The sequence below is a fragment of the Fundulus heteroclitus genome, chromosome 19, assembly GCF_011125445.2.
Source record: "Fundulus heteroclitus isolate FHET01 chromosome 19, MU-UCD_Fhet_4.1, whole genome shotgun sequence".
NCBI classification, from domain to species: domain Eukaryota; kingdom Metazoa; phylum Chordata; class Actinopteri; order Cyprinodontiformes; family Fundulidae; genus Fundulus; species Fundulus heteroclitus.
Window position 1 is genome coordinate 7,254,114 of NC_046379.1, and position 17,794 is coordinate 7,271,907.

General features: G+C 41.9%; 1 protein-coding gene across 3 annotated transcripts in view; it reads right to left on the minus strand.

Moving 5' to 3' along the window:
• Nucleotides 1-1,950: 1,950 nt before the first annotated feature.
• Nucleotides 1,951-17,794, minus strand: part of zfyve28 (zinc finger, FYVE domain containing 28) — a 31,976-nt gene continuing 16,132 nt past the window's right edge. Inside the window, exons 2-14 of one of the 3 annotated variants that reach the window (XM_012864571.3) lie at nucleotides 15,745-15,885; nucleotides 12,634-12,771; nucleotides 12,329-12,531; nucleotides 9,417-9,506; nucleotides 9,234-9,323; nucleotides 8,284-8,385; nucleotides 6,694-8,199; nucleotides 6,129-6,224; nucleotides 4,905-5,068; nucleotides 4,713-4,829; nucleotides 3,089-3,190; nucleotides 2,874-2,977; nucleotides 1,951-2,173 (exon numbers count right to left, since the gene is read on the minus strand). In XM_012864571.3, the coding sequence (XP_012720025.2) occupies nucleotides 2,042-2,173; nucleotides 2,874-2,977; nucleotides 3,089-3,190; nucleotides 4,713-4,829; nucleotides 4,905-5,068; nucleotides 6,129-6,224; nucleotides 6,694-8,199; nucleotides 8,284-8,385; nucleotides 9,234-9,323; nucleotides 9,417-9,506; nucleotides 12,329-12,531; nucleotides 12,634-12,771; nucleotides 15,745-15,885 (2,985 nt within the window). In that variant the 3' untranslated portion in view covers nucleotides 1,951-2,041. Of the gene's footprint in view, nucleotides 2,174-2,873; nucleotides 2,978-3,088; nucleotides 3,194-4,712; nucleotides 4,830-4,904; nucleotides 5,069-6,128; nucleotides 6,225-6,693; nucleotides 8,200-8,283; nucleotides 8,386-9,233; nucleotides 9,324-9,416; nucleotides 9,507-12,328; nucleotides 12,532-12,633; nucleotides 12,772-15,744; nucleotides 15,886-17,794 lie in introns of all 3 variants that reach the window. The other 2 variants (XM_012864570.3, XM_012864573.3) reach the window with 2 other exon arrangements.

The window sequence follows — 17,794 nt, forward strand, 5'->3', positions numbered from 1 at the left end:
TTAAAATAGGAACAATTTATCTCTATCATCTTATTTCAAGTGAAGTATATCTAATTTTCTTATTTTAGGGGTAAAAATACTCATCCCATTGGCAAATAATCTTATTTACCTGCTCAAATCAAGGACGAATACACTCAATTAAAGAACATTTTACTTATTTTTAGTTCTCTTTTTGGAGTGTGAAGGGACGCGGGTGTGGGCCACCAGTCTGAGTTCTGAGCGATCTGCGTGAAAACAAAGCGCTCAGTTCGTCGGACCGTGCGCACCGGTTGCAGAAACCGAGAGCAACGCTTAGTAAAGCGTGAGGCCGGATATCCACCTGCTTCATTTTACTTACCTCCCGACACTTTCCAGGCTGAACATCTGCTGGAAGAACAGAAAACTGCTCAAAGATGACAGTTTGGCTGGGAATCAATGCGTGCACTAATGTTTAGCCGCACACTGCAAAAGACGAACTAAAAATAAGTAAAATTTTCTTAAAAAATTTGTCCTTGATTTGAGCAGGTAAATAAGATGATCTGCCAATGGAATAAGATTTTTGCACTTAAAATAGAAAGAACTCATCTCCATCATCTCATTTCAAGTCCAGGATGTCTATTTATCTTATTTTAGGGGTCAAAATACTCATTCCATTGGCAGATATTCTTATTTACCTGCTCAAATGAAGGACAAAACCACAATTTTTAAGAGAATTTTACTTATTTTTAGATCCGTTTTTGCAGTGCATAAGCGCCGTTTCTAGCAGCCAGCTCGCTATCCGCTGCTCTGGAGGACCTGCCAGGCCTTCTGAGCTGTTGTAAACTGTGGTGATAAGAGACATTCGTTTTCTGCTCCTCTTCTTATGCTTTTCCTCCTTACATTTTTTTTTTATAAATACAAAAAAAAAAAAGTTATTTTATTCTTGAACACTGCAAAAAACGGAACTAAAAATTTGTAAGATTTTCTTAAAATGAGTGTATCTGTCCTTGATTTGAGCAGGTAAATAAGATCATCTGCCAATGGAAGGTGATTTTTGCACTTATAATAGGAACAACTCATCTGATGTCTGATTATCTTATTTTAGGGGTCAAAACACTCATTCCATTGGCAGATAATCTTATTTACCTGCTCAAATGTAGGACAAAAAACACAAATTTTAAAGAACATTTTACTTATTTTTAGGACCGTTTTTGCAGTGAATGCACTTTAACCAGCATGGACGTCTTCCTAAGAGACGTGAGAGAACGGGTTGGTGCTGCTGCTATTTTGAACACGACTGTTTCTGAAAACGTACCAAGAACAAAACCAGCCCCACGTTCTCCTCAGAAAAAAAAAAAAAAAACAAAGAGGCCTGTCCCATCGGTGTGCAGAAGCATCGCAATCAACAATATTGCACAAAAACGCTGTTGAGGAAGCGAAGAAAAGTGAGCAACTCAGTCCCTGCGCTGCTTCATCTGGGCACTAAAGGCTGACGGCGTCTCTGCTGCACTTTGAGCCACACAGCAAACTCAACGCAAACTAAGGGTCCATGCTTCCTCTCCCAAACCGATACAGAGTTAGACATTCATCACCTTAAAAAAACAAAAACCCAAAGCTCATATCAAAAGATACCTGTGTTTCAGCTTCAGCCTGCTGAGTTTGTTTAGTGGCTCCAGTGCTCACAGACAGAATCATCGTTATTTACACGGCGGTCGGACTTACATTCTTCTGACTGATCTGAACTGGTGTGGCAGCGCTGGGACAGACGCGCGGAAGCCCACCGAAGCAGACGGACAAGCTTCGTCATTCCCACCCGCGCAAAAGGGGGAAAAAGAGAGCGTACGGCGCTGGCTTGTCAGACGGGCTCCTGCAGATCACCAACATTCCCATAAACGGCTCTCTGCTGCGCCGCTTTAACGCCCCTACCCTGCAGCTTGTGGTCAGCACGTACAATCATGACCTTTTTAAGGTATTTTTTTTGTTTGTTTTTTGTTTTTCCTGGAGCGCTGTGGAGTGAATCTGTCCATTGCATATGTTCTTGGAGCAGACCGTGTGCTTTTGGTACCGATCTGGGGGGGGGGGGTCAGACGGCGGGCTTGTCGCTGTAGAAAGGCGTGACATGAAACACGTAGCAGTGGGTGCAGACCCTGACGGGCTTCACCTGGCCGTACCGAGGCAACGGAGCCGAGTGAGACGAGCAGCGGGAGCAGAAGATCTGAGGCGAGAGAGGGGGGGACGAGTTAGAGACGCGGGACGCATTAAGGCCCGCGTGCACTGCAAAAAGAAAACTAAAAATAAGTCAAATATTCTTGAAATTAGTGCATTTGTCCTTGATTTGAGCAGGTAAATAAGATGATCTGCCAATGGAATGAGATTTTTTGCCACTTGAAATAGGAACAACTCATCTCTATCATCTTATTTTAGGTGCAGGATATGTAATTATCTTATTTTAGGGGTTAAAATACTCATTCCATTGGCAAATAATCTTATTTAGCTGCTTAAATCAAGGATAAATGCACTAATTTCAAGACAATTTGACTTATTTTTAGCTCCGTTTTGGCAGTGTGAGCCGGTGCGGCATTGGTAACACACTGCAAAAACAGAACTAAAAATAAGTAAAATTTTCTTAAAATGAGTGTATCTGTCCTTGATTTGAGCAGGTAAATAAGATGATTTGCCAATGGAATAAGATTTTTGCACTTAAAATAGGAACAATTCATCTCCATGATCTTATTTCAAGTGCAGGATGTCTAATTATCTTATTTTAGGAGTAAAAATACTCATTCCATTGGCAAATAATCTTATTTACCTGCTCAAATCAAGGACGAATAGACTAACTTTAAGAACATTTCACTTGTTTTAGCTCCGTTTTTGCAGTGTGAGCCGGCGCGGCATTGGTAACAGGGAGCGCTAACCTTTCCGCAGCTCCTGCAGTGGTGCTTCCTGCGGATGACGGTGAAGGGAGCCTTGCAGGTGATGCAGGAGTTGCAGGCATCGTCAGGGACCCAGTCTGGAGGGTCTGCAGGGAGAAGGATGGGGGGAGAAAACACGCAGCAGAACTGTCAGTGGCTGCACGTTTGCAGAGAGAGGAAGAGGAGGAGGAGGAAGGAGCGTCTGAGGATCTGCTGACCTTCGAACTGTCCCTCCCGTGCTTTGGCTGCCAGTTCTGATGATGAAATGGTTTCCTGACAGAGAGCGCAGTCCTCCAGCGCCGCACTGCGCAGAACAGGGCCTACTGGGCATCACAGGAGGAGAACATTTTAACCACACTGCAAAAACGGAACTAAAAATAAGTAAAATTTTCTGAAAATTGGTTTATCTGTCCTTGATTTGAGCAGGTAAATAAGGTGATCTGCCAATAGAATAAGATTTTTGCACTTAAAATAGGAACAATTCATCACCATCATCTTATTTCAAGTGTACAATTTCTAATTATCTTAATTTAGGGGTCAAAATACTCATTCCATTGGCAGATCATCTTATTTACCTGCTCAAATCAAGGACAAAATTTTTTCTTATTTTTAGATCCGTTTTTGCAGTGCATTGCACTTTGTTAGTTGTGGATGAAGGAGGCGTAGTCACTGGGAGAAAAAAATAAATAAAAACGATGAAACCACCGACTGAGAAACTGAGATTCTGATTTTACGAGTAAATAAATCTTAATTGTCTGATCTTTGCCAGCAGAGCTAATTTTCTGAAAAACTACATGAATCAGGTTTTAAAATAAGCTCTCCTTCAATTTCCTTGCAGTTAAATGGAAATTGCAATGCTGTGAAGAGGTAGCTGTCCTTTAAGCCATTTCATGTTTCACGTTATTTTATCCATTTGTGGATTATGGTTCTCGATGTGGTTCAGAAATTACTTTGTGACCCTTTTCAGACGGATTGATAGCAATAACCGTTTCTCATCTGTTCTTCAACTTCTTCCGATTGCAAGAAAGGAACTAAATGTAAGCTAAATTTTCTTTAAATTAGTGTCTTTGTCCTATATTTGAGCAGGTAAATAAGATTATCTGCCAATGGAATAAGATTTCTGGACTTAAAATAGGAACAACTCATCTCCATAATATTATTTCAAGTGCAGTTTATCTAATTATCTTATTGTAGGGGTTCAACATACTCATTCAATTGGCAGATAATCTTATTTACTTGCTAAAATCAAGGACAAATACACAAATTTCAAGAAAATCTTACCTTGTTTTGCCTCCTTCGTGTTGTTAGTCAGGTTCTACACTGCAAAACGGATCTAAAAATAAGTAATATGTTCTTAAAGTTAGTGTATTTGTCCTTGATTTAAGCAAGTAAATAAGATTATCTGCAAATTGAATGAGTGTTTTGACCCCTAATATAAGATAATTAGACATCCTGCACTTGAAATAAGATGATGGAGATGAGTTGTTCCTGTTTAAAGTGCAAAAATCTCATTCCATTGGCAAATCATCTTATTTACCTGCTCAAATCAAGGATAAATACACATATTTTTAGAACATTTTACTTATTTTAAGTTCCGTTTTTGCAGTGTATTTACGTTATTTCGTGATTCTACAGGTCTGCCAGACGCCAGGGTGGGGGTTGTGAAATTACACTCAGCTTTCCAAAAATGTAGTTAATTGATAATTGGTGAGTATTTTCCCCTTAATGAATGAAGTAAGCATTTAAAAAGTGAACTTTGTTTCGTCAGAGCTTAGAGACTTAAACATTACCAAAAAGCACTATTTGTGAAATTCCCAAACTTAATAAGACGCATTAACTCACCTATTTTTTGCTTGTCGTTGTCCCCTTGCTCGCACTTTGTCGCCATAACTTCAAAGAGAGTCTTCAGGATGCTCCGGAGGTCACTGGCATAGTTGGTCTGCAGCTGATCAGCAACACCTGCGTCAGACAGAAGCGCGGCGTTAACATGTTTGACCCAGAGACGCGTTCATTTCGGTGAGGGGGAGCCGTTACCTGAGATGCAAACAAAGAGGCGGTGGATGAGGTCGCTGCTGCTGTGAAACCGGGAGCGGATCTTGTTCCTCGCCGCCACCCTGGCGTCCTGCAGGGCCAGCCTGATCTCCTGCCGGTCCAGGTCCTCCGAAGTCCCCGAGCTCGGCGTCAGGCTGCTGACGGGGCTAAGCGGGGGAAACAAAAACATCGAGTGTGAAAATCTGAGGAATGATGCAGTCCTGCAGAAACGTTGCCTTCTGCTTACACTGCAAAAACAGAACTTAAAATAAGTAAAATGTTCTTAAAATGAGTGTATCTGTCCTTGATTTGAGCAGGTAAATAAGTTTATCTGCCAATGGAATGAGAATTTTGCACTTAAAAAAGGAACAACTCTTATTTCAAGTGCAGGATGTCTAATTATCTTATTTTAGGGGTCAAAATACTCATTCCATTGGCAAATGATATTATTTACCTGCTCAAATCAAGAACAAATATACTAACTATAAGAACATTTTACTTATTTTTAGATCCGTTTTTGCAGTGTAGCTTTGACATCTGCATTTGCTCAAACTGAACTAAATATGTCGAAATCTTTTATGCACTGCAAAAACGGATCTAAAAATAAGTAAAATGTTCTTAAAGTTTGTGTTTTTGTCCTAGATTTGAGCAAGTAAATAAGATTATCTGCCAATGGAATAAGTATTTTGACCCCTAAAATAAGATAAATAGACATCCTGCACTTGAAATAAGATGATGGAGATGAGTTGTTCCTATTTTAAATGCAAAAATCTTATTCCGTTGGCAGATCATCTTATTTACCCGCTCTAATCAAGGACAGATACACTGATTTTAAGAAAATATTACTTATGTTTAGTTCCGTTTTTGCAGTGTGGGGTGGATTAAATTTGACAGAAACACTGCGAAAAGGGAACTAAAATTAAGTACATTTTTCTTGAAATTAGTGCATTTTTTCTTGATTTGAGCAGGTAAATATGATTATTTGCCAATGAAATAAGATTTTTGCACTTGAAGTAGGCAAAATTCATCTCCATCATCATTTTTCAAGTGCAGAATATCTAATTATCTTATTTTAGGGGTAGAACTACTAATCCCATTGGCAAATGGTCTTATTTACCCGCTCAAATCAATGAAAAATATACAAATTTCTAGAAAATTTGATTTACTTGTAGTTCACGTTTTTCCAGTGAAGACACATTTTTTTTGTTGTTGCCAGGGTTTCGTTACCTTGGGGAGTAAGCACTGCTCGACAGACTATATGTGGTGACCGACACACTGTCGCAGTCACTACCTGACACAGAGCTGAGGGGGGACTTCTGAAAACTAAAAACCAACAAAAACAAAAACAAAAGAACAACAGAAATAAAGAGGGATGCAAATGATACCAAATGAATGAAGGTACACAATAAATCGAAACTACACTGCAAAAACGGATCTAAAACAAGTGAAATGTTCTTAAAGTTAGTCTATTCGTCCTTGATTTGAGCAGGTAAATAAGATTATTTGCCAATGGAATGAGTATTTTTACTCCTAAAATAAGATAATTAGACATTCTGCACTTGAAATAAGATCATGGAGATGAATTGTTCCTACTTTAAGTGGAAAAATCTTATTCCATTGGCAAATCATCTTATTTACCTGCTCAAATCAAGGACAGATACACTGATTTTAAGAAAATGTTACTTATTTTTAGTTCTGTTTTTGCAGTGTAAAGTAACAGAAAAAAGATAAAGCAAAGGAAAATGTGACGGCGTGTTAATGAGAAGAGCCTGATCGTCCTGCTGGAACAAACCTGGAGCATCTCCTGCCGTCCTCTCTCAGGTCCACCGTAAAGTCCTTGTTTTCCAGCCCGTCATTGTCCCCGTCTTTATCCGTCTGCTGGCCCCCGCTGGCTTGCTGCCTCCTGTCGGGGCCCGGTTGGCGGTTGCACGTGGAGCTGCAGCCCTGAGGAAGACGCCCCCGTCCTGGGGCCACCAGGCACGTCTCGCACAGCAGCGCCTCCGAGTCCTCCGCCTGCGGCTCCGCGGAGCAACGGGAGGACGGGGGAGTCTGCTGGGCCCCCTCGGCCTTTCTGAACCGCTGGGGGCCGCGGGGAGGCAGCTGGCAGGCGGCGGACTGGATGACGGCGCTGGAGGCCGGCGTCTTGCCGTGTTTGTCCAGACCCAGAGCCAGGCCCAGCTCCAGTCCGGCCGTGTCGGCCGCGACGACGCCGCCGTCGTCGTGCGCGTCCTCGCAGCTCCCGCAGCAGACGCAGGAGTTCAGCAGACAGTGGGTGGCCACTAGGGGGCCGCAGGGCTCCATCTCGGACGGGGCGGGCCGCGGCAGCAGCAGCTTGTCCACGGCCAGCTCCGTCAGGCTGGGCGAGCGAGGGTTGAAGATGACAGTGGCGGACAGCTTCATGCCTCCCATGCGGTGGGCGATGACCTCCGCCGTTTCCGCCGCCGTGCCCTCCAGCCCCCGGTCCCAGCCGTTGCTGTAAGGCAGCGCCTCGGAGCCGGGGGCGGGGCCGCAGAGGGGGCGCTTTGCCACGGGACAGGTGCCGTTCAGGCTGCGTGGCTGTGGACAAGGCTGCTCCGATGTGGTGTCGGAGCTCCACCCGTTGACGGCAGAAGCGGGTCGGGGTCCAGGTTTCTGCTGCAGGGGAGGCGTGGAACCTTTAGAGGGAGGGACGACGCAGCCGCAGGCCTCTCTGGAGACGCTGCCGAGGCCGTCTCCTGCCGCGTCGAGGTCCTCCATGAAGAAAACCCGATCCTCCTCCTCCACGTAGACGCCTGTCCTTCCCTGGCTCACCCGCAGCCTGCGCGGGGAGGCTTCGGTGCTGGGAGCCCCGCTGGAGCCGGGACGATGGGCCGGGGACTGGCCCTGGCTGGGAGGGGACAGCAGAGTGGACATTTCGTCTCCCACTCGGTACACCATCATGTTGAGCTGCTCCAGTTCCTCCTCGTCGTACTGCATGGAGCACGCCAGCTCAGCCTCCTCCGCCTCCTCACAGAGCAGGCCCTGCTCCTGCTCCTCCTCGCCGTTTTGGGTCTCCACCTCCTCCCAACCTCTTTCCACCTCTGCCAACTCCTCCCCCGGATCGGGACAGACAAACACGGGGAGCGGGTCCTCCCCCCCGCCGCCCTGCCCCTCGGAGGCGTCGTCGGCGAGGCAGCAGGGAGGCGGATTCTCCTGGATGGGAGGCGGGAGGCCGTTGGAGGCCAGAACCTGGCCTGTCGGCAGCTCTCCGTCCTGAGAGATGCACAGGTTCTTCTCCAGCGTCAGCAGCTCCTCCTCCGTCAGAGTCTGCAGGAGATCTCTGCAGAAAAAAAACCACAACGAGTTTAAAGCGCCGTGGCCAAAAAGACGTTGATCCTCAGAGTCGACCTCTTCACGGATTTACCTGATTTTCTTTAGTAAAGTGCGAAAAGGCCTGAAGAGCTCCGACATGTCCTCAGATTTCCGGTCGAGGTTGATAGGACCCTCGGGATACACGACCAGCCCGCTGGAACCAGGAGAAGGCAAGGCAAGGCAAGGCAAATTTATTTATATAGCACAATTCAGTACAGGGACAATGCAAAGTGCTTTACATGATTAAAATATAGCAAATTAAAACAGAATAAAAGCAAGTAGGAATAAAATGTAGATATAAATTAGAACAAAGAAGTGGTGATTCAGTTAACTAGAACAGTTGAAGGCAATCCTAAACAAATGTGTTTTTAATCTTGATTTAAAGGAACTCAGGCTTTCCGCACCTTTACAATTTTCTGGAAGTTTGTTCCAGATAAGTGGAGCATAGGAACTAAATGATGCTTCTCCATGTTTAGTTCTGGTTCTGGTTTTGGTTCTGCACTGCAAAAACAGAATTAAAAACAAGTTAAATTTTCTTAAAATAAGTGTATTTGTCCTTGATTTGAGTAGGTAAATAAGGCTATTTGCCAATGGAATAAGATTTTTCCTCTTAAAATAGGAACAATTCATCTCCATCATCTTATTTCAAGTGCTGGATGTCTAATTATCTTATTTTAGGGGTAAAGATACTCATTCCATTGGCGGATAATCTTATTTACTGGCTCAAATCGAGGACAAATAGACTAACTTTAAGAACATTTTACTTGTTTTTAGGTCCCTTTTTGCAGTGTGCAGAGCAGGCTGGAGCCAGAAGACCTTAATGGTCTGGATGGTTTATACACCGATAACAAGTCTGTGATATATTTAGGAGCTAAGCCATTCAGGGATTTATAGACTAACAGAAGTATTTTAAAGTCTATTCTCTGAGATACAGAAGCATCCCGTGAGGCGAAGGAGGCACCGGGTGGAAAAAAAGAGCGGCGGGGAAACGGCAACACTTACCAAACAATGGCCAGTCTGGGAATCGTAAACATCAGCGCAGGTTCGTAGTCGTCGATCATGTCCTGCGTGAGGTAGCCTAGCCGGAGCGCCCTGGGGGGGACGGGGGACGGAGACAGGAAACCGGATCACAACATCTCCGCATTCTGACACTGCAGTTTATTATTGTCTCAACTGGAAACTCACCTTTCGACGGTTTCACAGAAGAGGACAATCACCTCCTGCTGCACGTCGTATTCTTTGGGACTTTTCACAGGCACCATGGCTGACACGTAGCTGAGACGGGAGAAGATAAAAAAAAAACGTTCGGCAAAAGGTTCCTTCTGTTCTGATCCTGAGCGGTGAAGGGTGATAGAAACTGATCAGGCATAACATTATGACCACTGACGGCTGGGTCGGACCGTCTCCAGACCTGCAGCTCTCGTCTGCTTCCGGTTTGCAGGGGTCAGCGTATAAAAAAAATGGTCCGTGGATGAAAGCGGCTACAGGCTGGCTGACGCCTGTGGGGAGTGAAACTACTGAAGTAGCTGCACTGCAAAAACAGAACTAAAAATAAGTCACATTTTTCTTGAACTTAGTGCATTTGTCCTTGAGTTGAGCACGCAAATAAGATGATCTGCCAATGGAACGAGTATTTTGATCCCTAAAATAAGATAATTAGATAAACTGCACTTCAAATAAGATGACGGAGATGAGTTGTTCCTATATTAAGTGCAAAAAATCTTATTCCATTGGCAAATCATCTTATTTGCCTGCTCAAATCAAGGACAAATGCACTCAGTTTAAGAAAATTCTACTTAATTTTAGTGTCGTTTTTGCAGTGTGATGCTCGTTCTGATCGTAAAGGTGCCAGAACACAGGGTGCATCACAGGTTAATCAGAGCTCATGGCTGCAGACCAGTCTAACCCTAAATCACCGCTGAGAGCTGCAACACTGGGTAAAAAAAGTGTCACAACTGGATAATTTAACACTTAAATAATAAACAGACTGAACATGTTTCAGCGCTTTTCCAGAAATGCTGATGAATCAAAGCTCTTTGACACCAAAAGTCGCATACACCCAAACATTCTAGCACTCATTTACTCACAGCTGGGTATAACTAGGTTAAGATTCGTGCTAAAGGGCACATAAACATGCGGCGAGGGGAAGCGAGAATCGAACCGCCAACAGCGAGATGAAAACTCTTCCCACTGTGCAAAAAGCAACCCTCAGCTAAGCATTGATGCAGAAAAAAAAAAAAAAAAAGCCACACACAATTTAATGGAAGCAGTGTTTCCTGAGCAGCAGGATAATCCTTCCCTCCACAAAGCAAAGATGGTTCACGGAGCACAACAAAGAGTTTGAGGCGTTAACCTCAAAATTCACTAGATCTTGATCCAGTCAAGCATTTGTGGATGTTCTGGTCTGAACTTGTGGGAACCCATCCTCACAAATTCCAGGACTTGAGGGATCTGCAGCTAAAATCTAACTCTGCTCACCTTCAGTGGTCGAGTGGGACCCATGCCTTGGCGAGTTAGGCTACGTTCACACTTTAATGCTCAATTCCAATTTTTTTTTTGTGAAATCAGATTTTTTTGCGTGTCCGTTCACATTTCTAAATATATGCTACTTGTATGTGATCTCCTGTGTGAACTGAATGCATTCAACCCACTGAGCTATATTATACACTGAAGTGCTAATCGCCCGCTGTTAGAACGAGTCGCTTTGAAGCCACCAGCCGCCATATTGGTACTCCCTATTTTCTCCCAGTAACTAGGGAATATGTGCGCTACAGCATCGAATAACAAGGATTTTCTCATGTTCAGGGGGGGCTTAAAACTTTTAAAATGTCAAATGCCATATACTTTATGTTATGTTCTAAAAAGTACTGAGAAAGTCATGTGCTGAAATCTTTTACATTTTATTAATTTAAATATACATATATAAGATTTATAAATATATAATTAACAATATACAAAAACATATATTTACATATATGTATACATATATATATATACATATACACACTTATATAATATATATATATTTAATATGAATAACATGTAAAATATTTTAGCACCTAATTTCCTAGAAGTTGATAGTGTTAGTACATCCACTGACTGTAGAATTACCTGTGAAACGTTTTCACTCAGCCAGAAAACTGCTTGTTGTTGCAACCAAATCCTGTGGGATTCTGTTAGAGTAGGGAGGAGCAAGATGGCGGCCAGTGACTTCAGTTTTTTGGCAAAATCAGCACTCCAGTGTATAATATAGCTCAGTGGTTCAACCTAAGTGTCCCGCATGCGCACTCGAGGACGCGATGACGTCATACGTAGCGAGCGTCCTCAGTGTTTGCGGAAGTAAACATGGATTATAATGCTCACTGCAAAAACGGATCTAAAAATAAGTAAAATGTTCTTAAAGTTAGTGTATTTGTCCTTGATTTGAGCAGGTAAATAAGTTCTTTTGCCAATGGGATGAGTATTTTGATCCCTAAAATAACATAATTAGACATCCTGCACTTGAAATAAGATGATGGAGATGAGTTGTTCCTATTTTAAGTGCAAAAATCTTATTCAATTGGCAAATCATGTTATTTACCTGCTCAAATCAAGGACAAACACACTCATTTTAAGAACGTTTTACTTATTTTAAGTTTCGTTTTTGCAGTGCTGCCGCGCATTTTGCGGTCATTAATTTATTTTCTAACTGGAGCTTTCCATCCATTGACTGCTCTCCTCATTGTAGTCCGCTATAGGTGTCGTCTTTCTTCCTGCATAGCAGGACGCAGATTAGTGACGTTTGTCGAGTATCAGTGACGTACAGGTCAGATAAATGCGACCCGGCCATACAGACACAGGTCGCATTGAAAAGATCAGATACGTATCGGATTCAGGACCACATATCCAAGCGGCCTGGGTCACATTTGAAAAAATCCGTTCTGTGTTGTTCAGACTGTCATAAAAAGATCAGATCCAGGTCGCATATGGGCAAAAAAAATCAGAATTGGGTCACCTGCAGAGTGAACGTAGCCTTAGAGACGTTTTTGTCAGCAAAAGGACGGTGGTCATAATGTTATGCCTGTTAACTCTAAATTATTTCCCGATTTCTAGTTCACCTGAGCTCAAACTCAGCGAAAAGGCTGTCGAAATGTCGTAGCGCGTCCTTCATGCGATCCGTGTACAGGTTGAGGTCTCGCAGCGCCTGGTCTCTGGTGATGCTGCGCACTTCTTCCAGGCTGCGGGTCAGGTCTTTGGCCAGGGGTCTCATGGCGATGCTCTCTATCTCCCTGTTCATGATGATGGAGCCTGCGGCCAGACACTGGACAGGAAGCGGTTCATAGCCATGAATGTCAGCTCCACCTGATCGGGTATTAAACTGCGGGCTGTTTTCGTCCCGTTGGGACGGGCGGGGACGACCTACCTCGGCTCCAAACCACAGCTGTCCCGCCAAGTTGTCGTGACGGATCTCCTCGGGGAACTTGACGCAGAAGTCTCGGTTGGCCCGGTCGTTGGGGATACATTCATCCATGATCTGACTGATGATGTTCAGCACGTTGTCCTGCAGAGGAGCACAGACAAGCCAGCTGAGGAGCGTTCTTTCACCCAGCGTTATTTAGCCACGCCTGTAGAGGTAGGGCTGGACGATAATGCAATATCAATATTCATAAATATTGATCGATAGACGTATATCGATGATAGTAAAAAAAATGGTCAACAAAAAGTTTAATAGAACAACAGTTTTCCTTCCTTTTGCATTCTAGCCATGTAGGTTAATATTACAGTCGTTATATTCCAACCAATCACAACGCAGACCCAGGAATGCTCCCTAAGCTCCGCCCCTTCAAAGAGTTCAGAGAGCATGAGTTCTTTTTACTTTTTTTTTCTCTCTTTTTTTCCCTTTTTTTCTTCTTTTCTTTTCCTTTTTTTCTCTTTTTTTCCCTTTACCTTCTTTTTACTTTTTTAAAAACTTGCTGCTTTGGTAAAAAGTTGGTTGAATAAAAGGGTTTATTCTGCATTCAGTGTTTGTGTGTTCTGTATCTAAAAATAGGTTGCATAAAACAGTGTGTGATGATAATCAATCCACTTTTGATAGATTATTTAAATTGTGATATTATTGCTTATTTCTATACATTAATTTAGTTTAAACTCACCTCTTACCGCTACAGAGTACTTTGAGACTGTGGTTATAATTTGGCATCTTCAGAAGTTATCACCTACTGCCTACTTTAAAACCAATCAGAAAGTCTGTCGCCTTGAAGGCAAAATAAAAAGAAATAAGAGACTTTTAGCACACAGTGAATCTACATACTTCATATGTTTTATGGCTGGAAACAGAGAGCAGGCGGCATCATATTTGCCTGACTGAAACCCTCTGATAAACCCAATCCTTACACTGCAAAAACGGAACTAAAAGTAAAATACTCACTGCCAATGGAGTGAGTATTTTGACCCCTAAAATAAGATAATTAGACATCCTTCACTTGAAATAAGATGATAGAGATGAGTTGTTCCTATGTTAAGTGCAAAAATCTTATTCCATTGCCAAATCATCTTTTTTACCTGCTCAAATCAAGGACAAATGCACTAATTTTAAGAACATTTTACTTACTTTTAGTTCCGTTTTTGCAGTGTATAAAGGCTGCTTTCTGAACTTTAGGTCGTTAGAAATGATGTGTAATATTTGACCAACCGCAACGTGTAGGTGGAACGCATAAACGGCTGATTTAATTTGGTTGCTCACTCACAAGTTATCAAATAAAACATTAAAGTGACTAAAGCCAAACAAGGTGACGGCTCAGCAGAGTGACGGAAACAGAGCAGTGGGGGGATCAGGTGTTGACCTTATTAAGTGGTTTCCCCCCTGAGCCCTGCTGGTGGGAGGGAAGGAGACTCAGGCACAACAAGCCGCATGGAAAACCTCCCTCACAGCCTCCACGTCGCTGCCAATCCTGCAGCATGGCTGCTACGACTCGCTTTCCACCAGTTTAACGCTTTACCACGATTTAACTCTGCAGCTTCGGCCTGATAGACTGAATAAAATCTGTGGCTATGAAATCATTCATCTTGTTATCACCCTCTCCTCTTTTCTATTTCGTCTTCCATTTCTTCTTTCTCTTACTGTTTTTTTGAATTTTATAAAACCATCTACCTGTTTTTTCTTCATCCCACCTTTTTTGCCATTTTTTTTTATGTCTTCTACCCATTGTAAAGCTAATTTTGCCAACATTTCTCCTGTGTATACTGATAATCTGTCTGCAATTCGTTTTCCCATTCTTATATTGAATTCTGGTACTACACTGCAAAAAGAGAACTAGAAATAAGAAAAAAATTCTTGAAATGAATGTATTTGTCCTTGATTTGAGCAGGTAAATAAGATTATTTGCCAATGGAATTAGTATTTTTACCCCTAAAATAAGATAATTAGATATACTTCACTTGAAATAAGATAATGGAGATGAGTTGTTCCTATTTTAAGTTCAAAAATCTTATTCCATTGGCAAACAATCTTATTTACCTGCTCAAATTAAGGAAAGATTCTCTCATTTCAAGAAATAATTTCTTATTTAGAGTTTTATTTTTGCAGTGTACAAATGCTATTCCTATTTTTTCATTTATTTTTGATGCATCTGCATACATTTTAATATATTGATAATATTTAGATGTAACTGTACTGAATAACTATCTACAATGTAGGATTTATCTTGTTTCTTTTCCATTATTGTCATATCTACTGTCGCTTCTGGTAAAATCAATGGTGGTATAATTCATATTGGTGTTGTTTAAGTCATTTCTAAATCATTTATTTTAAATTCTTTTATTTTATTTTCAATTGTCCATCCAAAACTCTTCATTTCTTTCTTTTCTTTTTCCCCAACATGGATTAAAAATTTCCCAAGTTGGATGATCTGAGTTTTTACCTTTTAAATTCAGCCAATAATTTATTTCTAGTTTTGTTCTTCTTAAATCTAATGGCATTTCTCCCATTTCTACTTCTATTGCTGCTGTAGGTGTGGTTTTAAATGCTCAGGTACATTTCTCACACTTTTTTTTTAATATCAAACTTTATTCATACTCGGACATTCTTCTTCTCACACCTGACAGTAATCCAGCAGATCTACGTACTGTATGACGTAAATACGTTAGTGCAAGCACTCCTGGAAGCCATAGAGAATGCATTGCGGAGCCTGCGTATTGAAAAAAACGTTCTTAACGTGAACTTCTATGAGAGAGATCATGGCGATCACAGGAGGCGACGTACTCAACGTAACATTTAACGCAGATTGATTGATTTAACTTATAAATTCCCTCCTCTCTCTTTCTCTCTTTGGTAGCGCGTCGCCCAATCGCCCTGATGAACAAACCGTCTCTGTGTGATCGTGTGAATGTAGAAAGTTTTCAAATGGCTCAGAACGAAACAGGCTGAGCGTTAATTTATCGCCACGCCAGCTTTGCTCCACTTAAAGCCTATTTTTACGCCTCGCTGTGGGGGAGGCAGAGGAAGACGAGGACGCCGTTTGCCGCCCGCACTGACCTGGCAGGACCGGAACTGGTTGACCAGCAGCGTGCATCTCTGAGGGTCCTTCCTGCCGTCCAGGCTGTCCAGCTCTGTGGCCACCTGGTTGAGCTCTTCGTCGGCGTAGTAGAACTGGGCCAGGAGCTGCGGGTCCGTCCTCTGTTCAGAGACGCAGGGAAACACAAGAAGGTCAATACCAGAACGACCGCTTACAAAACAGCACTAGGAAATTCTCCTGATTGCATTTTAGACGCGTGTACAGGTACCTGTACACGTTTTGCCATCATTTCCAACAGGAAAAACAGATTTTTACAGTCGCTGTATAAAAACAAACATTCTTTCCTCACCAGCAGACGTTAAATCAGACATTTTTCCTGTTTTAGATCAGTTAGCATCACAAAAATGCTTTTTTTCCCAGATTTTCTGAATTCTGGACAAATAATAGTGATTTTCATGTTTTTTTTTTTTTTTTACTTTCTTCAGATTTTTACATACACTTAGATTACCATACCTTTAAACAACCTGGGAAACCCAGATGATGATGTCATTATATCACCAACATTTAAGTAAACCTGTGGATTTTGTTTTCTTCTTAAGGCAACATCTCAAAGCACTGCTTCCTTATGGAAAATCGGATACAAATAATAATAATAATAAAAAAAAAACAGCATAAATATCAGGAAGAGAACAGTGGAGCCTCACAGGTCAGCTTCAGCCGTGGGTAAAATTTCCAGAAACCTGAAGGTGTAGCGTTCATCTATTTCAGGGGTTCCCAAACTTCTCAGCCCCAAAATAACTGCGCCAGAGACCAGCGACTCCCTTTTAGCATGGTGAGGGGGCATTTTCCCCCCCCTTTACTAGAAATTACTACAATAAAGTCACAAAATTGTGAGAATAAAGTAGTAATTTTATGAAAACTCTTACAAAAAAGTGCAATCTTCCCCCTGTGTTAAAATTAGGAATCTTGAGCATCTTGTAAAGTGATACTCAATTTTCACAAATAAGGAAATACTAAATGTTTTTAGCAAATTGGCATCAAATTATTATCAGTGTCAGGACTTTGAAACATTGGTGCAAAACATTGTGTGACTTTATTCTCTTATCTTCCCACAAATATAATAATTGTGAGTTCGGCCATTGTAGATTAAAGCAAATTAATTATGGGCTAGGTCCTGACCTCCACTTTGGGAAACCTGATCTACTCAAACAGTTTCTGCACTGCAAAAAGGGAACTAAAAATAAGTAAAACTTTCTTGAAATGAGTGTATTTTACCTTGATTTGAGCAGGTAGATAAGACTATTTGCCAATAGAATGAGACTTTTGCACTTAAAACAGGAACAATTCATCTCTAAAATAACATAATTAGACATCCTGCACTTAAAATAAGACGATGGAGATGAATTGTTCCTATTTTAAGTGCAAAAATCTTATTCCATTGGCAAATAGTCTTATTTACCTGCTCTAATCAAGGAAAATTACAATGATTTCAAGAAAATTTCACTAATTTTTAGTTCTTTTTTTGCAGTGTGTAAGAAACACACCATTAACGTCACGTTACATCAGGGTCTTGCTGCAGGAGGGACTGGTGCACTTCACAAAACACACGAGGAATGAGGATTATGTTGAAACATTCAAGCAAAATCTCAAAAAACAAAAACAAATCAGTGAAGATGTTAAAGCTTGGGCATAAACGGATCTTCTATATGGACGAAGATCCGAATCTTACCACCAAATTGGCTACAAAGTGGCTTTAGGACAACAAAATCCCTGGACTTCAGGGATCGGGGCTTTGTCAGTTGTTTCCAATCCAAGGTGAATTCTGGTTATTTGGTAACGAGGAACCCAGAGGAGGCATCACGGTTCCACATTAAAGTCACTGAGTTCCTGAGCACGACCCAGTAGAAACAGTCTGTACTCCCCAGGTACTTAATCTCCCTGGTGAAGTGATCTGAACACCTGAATTCAATGATTTGCTCAGGTTATCAAATACTTAGGTAATATAGTATAGATCAGCAGCTGAAGTTTGTTGTTTTAAACTTTTTTTTTTTTTTACTGTGGCATCTAAGC